Source organism: Hakea prostrata, chromosome 1 (genome assembly GCF_041222555.1).
Source record: "Hakea prostrata isolate BN-2017 chromosome 1, UWA_Hpros_2, whole genome shotgun sequence".
Lineage (NCBI taxonomy): Eukaryota > Viridiplantae > Streptophyta > Magnoliopsida > Proteales > Proteaceae > Hakea > Hakea prostrata.
Window position 1 is genome coordinate 61,554,996 of NC_142600.1, and position 10,192 is coordinate 61,565,187.

General features: G+C 36.9%; 1 protein-coding gene across 1 annotated transcript; it reads right to left on the reverse strand.

The window, feature by feature from the left end:
* Nucleotides 1-7,003: 7,003 nt before the first annotated feature.
* Nucleotides 7,004-7,574, reverse strand: LOC149029303 (uclacyanin-3-like). The gene is made up of 2 exons (XM_089142826.1): nt 7,439-7,574; nt 7,004-7,293 (listed from the first exon to the last, which is right to left on the reverse strand). Exons 1-2 carry the CDS (start codon nt 7,572-7,574, stop codon nt 7,004-7,006), a joined length of 426 nt encoding a protein of 141 aa, XP_088998952.1.
* Between the last annotated feature and the right edge of the window lie 2,618 nt (nt 7,575-10,192).

Genomic DNA, 10,192 nt, shown 5'->3' on the forward strand with positions numbered 1-10,192 from the left:
TGAAGAAGGGGAATCAATGAAGAATAGGTCGGAATAGGAGGTTTTACCATCGTAGTAGCAAAGGTCTCATACTCACCTCCAAGATTAGTCAAAAGAATGAATACCTTTCTCTAATTAAGAGCAGGTCGATTAATCGAAGCATGTTGATCACATAAAGACTTGAATTGAATCAAACAATTAGACAAAGACACAATTTCTTTCTTTTTGAAAAAATGAAGTCTAGAAAGCAATTCGAATTCTCTCGCCTCTGAATCTTGAGAAAAAGCATCAAACAAAGTTCGCCAGAGCTCTCTTGTTGTTTTTGCCCCAACTGCCAAGCTAAGAACACTATCAGAAAGAGTACCAGTTATCCAAGCTTTCACCAAATGATTTGTATGAACCCAAGCAGAGTTTGATAGGATTCACAGATTCTTTAGCGGTAATGGATATAACAACCCAATCTTGAACTAATGAATCAGAAGAAACAAAATCAACCAAGTCTTGATTCCCAATGAGAGAAAGGACTTGCATTTCCCAGAGGAGAAAACTCTCTGAAGTTAAACTAATCGAAACAAAATTCGCAAAATTTAATGTCAACGGATAGGGGAAAACAGTAGAAGACGATACAATGTTAGCACCTAAAACTGATGCCATGAAGAACAAAGAGCAAAGCTTTCAAGAATGAACCGAATGGAAGCAAAACCCCAGGAAATTTTTTGAGGAAAAAAAAAAACCAAGAAGCAAGAACTCTGTCAAAGACCAAAGTAGCTTCGAGAAGAACAAAAACCGTGATGAGAGAAATCGTTTAACTAGGAAAGGCTTTGATACCATGCGAACAAATGATTTTCTATTGATTTGACTCAGTACAACAACACTATTTATAAAGGATACAACCCATATAACAACTCATACATGTGGACCCATGCATGTGTCATGCTATGGTCTAACAGGTTCCAATTTGTTAGCAAAGCAACACAAGAAGATTGGTCTGGGGAAAAAAGAAAAAGAAATTTCATATACAACATAGAATTTAAGTGATCCCTCAAAAGATTATGTCCATGGCCGAGCAATATGCATGGTTACCAAGAAGAAGATGATAGTAGTACGCCTATAATTTCATTTCGATACTCGTAAAACAAATGAGAGGTACATTGGTAGTAAAATAGAAAAAAACCCTCAACCAAAAAGATGAACAAAATCCCGAAGCAATCTCTTCATAGTGAGGTCTCATAGTATCATCCTGAAAGATTTCAAAATAGACAGGTTCATTTGAGATATTTCCACATGCATTTTTTTATTTCAATGTTTATAAATAGTTTATGAAACCACCATTTAAATTTGTGTATACAGCTTGGTATTTACTAGTCCGGATTCTCTACCCACATGGAGAGGAAAATTTTCAACCCACATAGTTGCATTCTTTGACACAGGTCCAATCTGAAAACAAGATCTTCTTCTCCAGTAAAGGTGATCAAGGATTTTAAGTTCTATTTAGTTAATTTACTTTGGGGGAATCTTGCTTTAAGATTGTACAGGTAAAAAATCCAACCATAATGGTTGGAAAGTTTCTTCTCCATATAGGTTGAGGATTCAGACTCTATTTTAGCTAACTTACTTGTGGGGGGGGGGGGGGGAGAGATCTTGCTTTAAGATTGTATAGGTAAAAATTTAACATATGGATTGAAAATTTTATTTTCCATATACGTTGAGGATTCAGACTCTTATTTACACCACGCTATCCAAATGTATTTATAGGTCTAATATTTAAACCCGATGTCCCTCGATTCAGGCATAGATTTTAGGCGTATAATAATAATCCACAACTTGAAATCTAAATCTGTGGAATTCTAACTTGTGGCAGTTGTTGTAGAGCACTTCTCTTCTAGTGAATCAAGGATAGGTGCCTAGCTAGTAGGGAAAATATGCTGCTCTACGAGGAAATCCACCGAACAAAAAGCCTAATGCATCTATATTCAACAACTGAAACGTTTGATAGCACCTGGTTGCATTCTTATGATATGATATCAGTGCAAAGAAGAAATTTGAAAACTTCTCTAATCATACTATCATACTAAAAAAAGAAAACTTGAAGTTGTGGTATGTATTTTGATAGACCAAAATACCCCCTGAATAGACATGTACTAGTTCACAAAACCCAATCATACTATTATACTATTATATTACTACTATATAAAAATCACCTCAAAATGGACAAATTTTCATTAGACCAAAATACCCTTCCTACAAAACAACATACCCCTACAATGAAATGCACCCTATCAAATCATTCCTCAAAGCAACATACCCTTGTGATGAAACGCACCCTTTCAAAACAAAGCATCCTCAAGAACTTAGACTCAAAGTTCCTAACCTCTAAACAGCATAACCTTTGGCAACGAGACACCATTTTGAAACAAAGCACCTCTTAATAGCCCACCGTAGAAATTTTCCATCCCCTATAACCACCCCCCGTTGAAGTATCCACTAAATCATAAAAGGTCGACGTATTTCACATTTCAATTTCAAACACAATAAAAAATCCCTCACCGTATTCAATGTTTCGTCTTAATTCTTTTCGGGGTACCATAGCTTCCAGCATGCGAACGAGTTACAGTCTTTCAATCATGACTCTTAGAGACCACTCTGAGGCCAAGTTTATGATGTTTTCCTGTTTCAGAGTATCAGGTTTGAACACGACAGATTTTCGAACTTCTTTTTACTTTATTTCTTTGTGGGTTTTGTTTTCTTAATCTCTCTTTTCTTCTCTCATCTGCAAATGATGCCTTGAGTTGATGTTGAGTGGTAAAATTTAGCTCACTGCAGTATCCAATAATTTCTGTTCTTATATTTTTCGCTTCTTGTAGATAATGCCAAGTTTATATATTTTTTTTCTTTTTGTGGTAATCTATAATCAGTGTATTTTGCATAGTCATTGTTATGAACTTCACATATTTGCACATGCAATTTCGGATTATAACTCTATTCGTGTTAACCTAAAAATAAAAGCAACTTCTCATGATTAAAGTAGATTTCTAGTATGAAAACTTGACTCCTTAGTATAGTGTTTTTTTTTTTTTTTTTTTTTATTTAATGCTAATAAAATATACATAATAAGAAGAAAACAAGAACAAGACGATATGGAGAAGAAAAAAAAAAGAAAGGAAAATGTGCATTGCAAGAAAATCACAGTTAATGAATAAAGAACATGTGATTGTGAATTTGTGAGTCATTATCATCCCTAAATTGTTGTTAAGCTTCAGGGAAAAAATATGTATTCTTCGAGGTGAGGGGCTTTAGTGCTCTTTGGACAGTGTTGATGCAATCAAGCAAGGAGTGTGAAAAGAGAGTGGTTGACTTAAAAAATCTCAAGTCTTTCTTGGAGTACATCTGAATTTTGAAGTTCATTAGATGGGATTTTTCGGTATACACTTGGGTAGTCTTTCTTAACAACTTCGCTGCAACCTAAGAAAGCTGGTAGCAAAGCCTATTTGAACCTTGAAAAGCATTTACTTCTATTATTGACAGAAAGCCAAGACCTCAATCGCACTTTCATATGCCTTATCCCTAAGACTGTAAACCCTGACAAGGCTGAGAACTTTAGACCCATAAGCCTGTGTGGTGTGGTGGTGAAAATTCTCACCAAGATAATGGCAGAAAGGTTGAAAGAGCTATTGCATGGTATTATTGCCACCAACCAGTCAGCATTTGTCCCAAATAAACTGATCTCAGACAATATATTTATTGCCCATGAGATGCTCCACTACATAAAGAACAAGAAGAAGGGAAAAGCCATGTTCTTAGCTTTAAAGCTAGATATGAAGAAAGCCTATGATAGATTGGAGTGGCCTTTTATTAAGGTTGTCTTGCTCAAGATGGGTTTTGCCGAGAGATGGGTGTCCCTTGTCATGGAATGTATTTGCTCAGTATCTTAGACGCTTCTGGTAAATGGCATAGAAAAAAATTCATTCACACCCACCAGAGGAATTAGACAAGGCGACCCTCTGTCGTCTCCTTTCCTCTTCATTATATGTTCCCAGGTACTCTCGGCTATTATAGGGAATGCTGAAAAAGAAGGTCTTGTTAAGGGGATAAGCATTAAAGGAAGAGCCCCACCCATCTCCCACCTCTTATTTGATGATGATTGTCTACTCTTTTCTCGTGTTAAACTTGATCAAGTGAGTGAGTTGAAGAATTGCTTAGATCTGTATTGCAATGCAAGTGGTCAGGAGATAAATCTGAAAAAGTCATCAATGACTTTTAGCCCCAACACTCACAGAAGATTCAAGACATGGTTCTCTAGAGTACTTAAGATACCCTACAATTCGGGGCCCACAAAATATCTTGGACTCCCGTCGGAGATTGGAGTGTCAAAAAAGGACGTCTTTAAAAGCCTCTCTGAGAAAACCTGTGGTAGAATCAAGGGATGGAAAAATAACTTGCTCTCTGTTGAAGGAAATGTGACTTTAATCAAATCAGTGGCTACCTCTCTATCCACATATGCAGCCTCTCACTTTTCTCTTCCAAACAGTCATCATGATGAAGTTCGAAAAGCTATGAGCAATTTTATTTGGGGGCAAAAGGAGGATGAGAAGAAAATTCATTGCATCTCTTGGGCTAGAATGTGTAAATCCAAAGAGAATGGTGGGCTGGGTCTAAGGGACCCTATACTTCACAATAGGGCTTTACTATGTAAAGTTGCATGGAGATTGTGGAAAGAACCAAACTCATTGTGGGCCCAAACTATGAAGGCAATATATTTCCCTCAAAGTGGACTGTTAGAAGCAAGAAGTGGCCATAACCCATCATGGGCTTGGCGTAGTATCATGGTGGGATTGAAGGTCTTGAAAGATGGGCTTATGTGGAAATTAGGTTCTGGAGATCAAATTGATCCATGGGAAAGTAATTGGATTAGAGGTAAAATGGATTTTAAAATATTAGGTTCAAAGCCCATAAACTGCCCAATCTCTCATGTGGCCCAACTTGTGAACCAACAGTCTAGATCTTGGAATGTGGAATTAATAAAACAATGGTTCAGCCCAAGTGATACTGAGGCTATACTAAAGGAAAGAATTCCCATCATGCCTAGTGAGGACAAACAAATTTGGGGTGGAGCTAGTAATGGCATTTTTTCCACTAAGAGTGCATATCATCTTTTGCTCAATCACAGAGATCATGCTATGCAAGCTCTGCCCATGTCTTCAAGAAAAAGGGATTGGGAGATGATTTCAAAGAGAGTTTGGAAAAGAATTTGGTCATGCAAAACGCTCCCTAAAATTAGAAATTTTTTATGGAGGGTTAGTGCTGAAGGTGTGGCAACTGGGAGTGGTCTTGCTCACCGAGGAATACAAATTGATCCACTTTGTAGAAGATGTGGCAAAGAGATTGAAACGTCGGCCCATTTGTTATTCAAATGTCCTTATGCGAAGCCAGTATGGTTTGGAAGCGGATTGAACTTCATGATTCCCCAAGACCAATTGGTTTCTCTCTCAGAAGTTATTAAACAATGGGAGAAAATCAACTTCCCATCTAGGGAGATTGGGAGGAAATACTTTAGCCATTTTGCTTTTGTTTGTTGGGGTCTTTGGCTAGCCCGCAATGCAGTCACATTTAGAGACAAAGGCCCAAGCCCAGAAGAAACAATGATTAAGGCCCAAAGTGCTCATGCTGAATTTTGGAATGTGACTCAAAAATTAATGGCGCCCATCTCTTTTGATCCGGTGAATGAAGGTAATGATCATGAAATTCACCCAACTCTTTCAGTGGGTGATATATGGGAATCCCAAATTTGGTGTGATGCAGCCCTCCCCCTTGACGATGTGAATGGTGGTGTGGGATTTATTGCTTTTGATAGAGGTCTGAAGATTTTGGGAGCGATTTCTTCTCCAGTCCTTTCTAAGGATAGTCTTGAAGCGGAGGCCCTGGCAATCTTACATGCAGCTCAGTGGGCGGTAAGTGAAGGGTTGGTGAATATTGCTTTCAAGTCTGATTGCGCTACCTTAATAGAATGTCTCGACCGTTTAGCAGAATGTAGATCTGTGGAAGTCCAGTCTATCATTTCGGATATTTTGTTAGTAACTCAAAGCTTTTCTACCTGCTCTTTCAAGTATGTCTCTAGGGAGATGAACTCTATTGCTCACTCTCTAGCCAGGAAGGCCATGTCTCTTCAAGGCAAGACAGTTTGGCCATCTTCCTCTCCTTCGCTTATTGATCTTTGTACTCAGTTTGCCTCGGCTTCTACCTTTGAATGAAAAACTGGATTACCAAAAAAAAAAAAAGACAGAAGCCGTGAGTTTTTACTTTTGTTCTTAAAAGAGCCCTTTCATCTTTTTATTCACTTTGATTTGTCTCATCTTCTTTTTATTCCAATAAGACATGGTGGTTCAAAAGTCCATACAACATTCAGAATATTGGTTGGAGAGGCAAAACCCCTTAGACGATCTTTTTCTCTCTTTTTTCTCTTTTTTTTTTTGGAGGGATAAAACCAAGAGAAATTACAAATAGTTCTCAACTAAAGAATATTTAACTCAATTACTTCTATTCCAAAGCACCTTTTCGTACCTCAAATTCCAGTCTCTTCTTTTTAATCTTACCTTCCAAGGTGCATAACTCCCCCTGACATCAAGGTACATAACTCCGAGTTCACATAAAAAAAGGAATTAAACAACAGAAGTTCCCCTTGTTTCTAAAGGGTATGCCCCTCATCTAAATACAAATTTGGTCCTAGAAAGAGTGATTGGAATATAATTTAAACAAAATGCAACTTAATCATAGATATTTATTCATGAGCTAAAGGAGGGAGATAACTGCAACTCAGACTACCACAATTAAGGATCCAAACGGGATAATATATGTATCTATATATATATATATATATATATATATCAAAGACTCTGGAACAAATTAGCATAATGCTTTATCAAATTGCAAAACATCAACAAAGAGTTTTTGCCCAAACAGCACAACCAAACTTTTATTATTACTCCATTTTTCACACATAGCAACACGTGCAAAGGACGGGATCCACTTAGCCCATAAGCGCAAAGGAGGCAAAGGAAACCCCAAGACCAATAACCAGAGAATTAATATTGTTCCACAAATTCCAGGCGTTGTTAGTGGAAGTAGTTGCTAAGACATCGAGCATTAGTTTTATTCCTTTCTTGCAGCAATCCACAGTTGGGCATATGAAATAATATAAGCGTGCTGAATCAAGGCGGTAGAATCGGTAGACTGATTGGATGGCAATGTTGCTATCGTTGTTTGGTATGCAAGACTCATACTCGCCGCTGCTCACTTCAAGCATTGAATAATCGAACACTGCATGCAGTTTTGTAAAAGCATTCACGGTTAGATTAATTACAAAACTCAAAACACTCAGACATCTGCTTCAACCGAAGGGTTTTGAAAAGATAGATGATGGTTTTCATGTTTCATATTCATTTTCAAGTTTAGATTATCTTACCCAGAGTATCGTTAACATGGAAAGTCTTACCAGAAGCCCACTGGTTGGGCTTCACACCCTGCGTCACCTTGTATTGAATGGCATGGACAACTGGAACTACAAAGAGCAGAATTAAGATAGCACCAGCAAAATCCATGTTTCTCTGCGGACAACACTTTGGGCTAGAATTAAACAAGAGTATATATTCAAAGAAGAGGAAGCAAGCGGTGAATCTTGATCCAATGGTTGGGGGACTAAAGTTGCAACGTAAAGTCAAGGTACCGAAACAGTTTCTCACCAGAAATAACTTACTTTGGAAATAGGAGAGAAGTTATGAAGAGGATAAACAATCTCTGAAAAAGGTTTGAAAAAGGTCATATAATTCACACAACCTTAACCTCCTTTCACACAGAAACAGTAGCTGTTTACCCTTGGCACACCACATGTTCTTCATTTTTTAAGTTCATGTTGTCCACGTTTTTTTGAATACTATTCTTCATAAACACAATTATACTGAAAATTCTTTAATTTGTTGTATGTTGTTCTTGAACAAATTACATATAAATTTCTTGGATTTGCAAATTACTACATTTTACACCCTTTGAAATTTATTATATTATGAAAGTCTCCTTATGTCTGATGCGGATAGTTTTAAATAGAAAAATATTTATTTACCTTTATTAACATTACTAAAAGTGAAAAAATACATAAAATCGGTCATAGTTGTTCTTCACTCTCCTATGTTTTCTTCCTTTATTTTTTTTAATTTATTATTTTTTTGGGAGAAAACATAGTGCTTCCTTTGAGTAGTTTGTTTTTTCATTGGGTCTCTAACCCCCTATGTAAAAAAAAAATAGTCTGGGGTGCTGGATATCTTTCAAAACCATAATTTTTACTCATATTTTTAGATCCATACTTCTTAGAGTAGAGGTTGTGGGTTTGACCCTTGTGGATGGCATATTAATTAAACTCTTCCACCCCCAAGGATGTAGTCAAGATGCATACTAGCTAGCCTGGATGAACCTTAATTCTCAACAACATTTTAACTCATATTTTAATATTTGACTATTCTCCTGTTCAACATGTCTTGGAGTCAATCACGAACTCACAAATTAACTAATTAAAAATTTTGACTCCAAGACATGTTCAATAGGAGAATAGTCAAATATTAAAATACAAGGTAAAGAGGAAAAAAGATATGAGTTGAAATTAAGGTTTTGGAAACATATCCAACACCCCAGTCTTTTTCTTTTACATAGTGGTGCGATGGTCAATGAAAAAACAAACTACTCAGTAGAAGTACTAGATTTCCCCCAAAAAAAATAATAAAAAAGAGTAAGAATAAAAGCACCAGAATTAAGGTAGATGTAAGAAAGACATCAAAGATTCATTCAACATCAAGGATGTCATTAGCACTACAAATGACATATATAGGAATATGAGTAACCAATACTCGCATCAAGAAATTAAGAGTCATTTTAATATCGTCAACTTATCTGGTAGGCCAACCAAATAAAATCTTTGTAGAAGAGTGGCATGAGGTCGCCTCTAAGGGATCATTTTCAACGGTTAAAGACGCATCCCTCATGACCAACAACAACATGCCTTCTTTTAAAATCAGTCTATTATTATTTTCTTTGAATCTGTATCCTAACAGCAAAACCACTAAAAATATTAAAAAAAATAACATGCTTTCTAAAATAAACTACAACAAAGAGTGAGGGACCTGGTCCAACTTCCGATATAAATAGTGGAATTTAATTTAATTGGAAAGGCTTTTGGAATCAAGTTGTAGGGAGAGTAAATTTGGTTTTGATGGTTTGAACTTCTTGTGAGCTTCAATTAAGATCTAGTAAGTTCAACATTTTGGCCTCTAAGGATAGATTAGAGTAATCTTGAATTAGGGTTAGGATTGAGTACTTGATCTTAGCCGATATTTAGGGTCAATGATATGATCTTAAAAAACCGGCCTTATTGCAGTTGTAGTCGTTGGTTAGTATAAACCATTCTTCTTATGTTGGGTAGAAGGGGGCCAATTTTGATCGTGTCAATAAAATTAAATGACCAAAATACCCCAGCTCACAGAAAAAACAACATGGGATTATATCCTTGGAAATACCAACAATTCCTCCATGCTACTGTGAACCTAAGCGCACACCACTAATTTGTGAAATGATCAGTATAGAATAGCAACCGGTACCAACGGGGGTTGATCCAAGTGGTAAGCAGCTTGATCCGCTTAAGCAAGGTTTTGGTAGCGAAACCTTGTGGATGCAAAAAATTCCCGCTGGGAAACTCACCCACCACAGCCAGGTGTGTGACCTAGGTCGAACACCAGTCAGGGCAAAGCCTTGGAAACCGAGGTTGGCAACCAAAAAAAGAATAGCAACCTATGCATTCATCAAATTGCCTTTAATTTTGTTGTAACCTTGGGTACAAGAATATCTCAGTTCTGAGGATAGGACCTCCGATATGCGCGAATCTTGTCTCCAACAATGACAAAACACCACAAGGTCATAAACACAACTAAAGACAGAATTGCCGCAGGATCACTCAAGAAATTGGTTTAATTTTACAGAACTGCAACTACTCTTACGATATAATTCCGGTTCTATTTTTGTTAGCAAGGCAACATAGCAAGGTTGGGGAGGGGTAAAAAGGGAAATTTTACATACAACATAGAAGTGATCCATCTAAAGATTGTCCATGGCTGAGCAAATGATGGATTTCACCAAGAAGAAGATGATAGCAGTACACCCATAATTTCATTTTCAC

What these genes read in the sequence shown, in the direction of transcription:
- LOC149029303 (XM_089142826.1), bottom strand. Translation starts at nt 7,574, where the DNA reads ATGGATTTTGCTGGTGCTATCTTAATTCTGCTCTTTGTAGTTCCAGTT. An exon ending in CCATGTTAACGATACTCTGG is followed by an intron (nt 7,294 to 7,438) that starts GTAAGATAATCT and finishes AACTGCATGCAG; the next exon opens with TGTTCGATTATTCAATGCTT.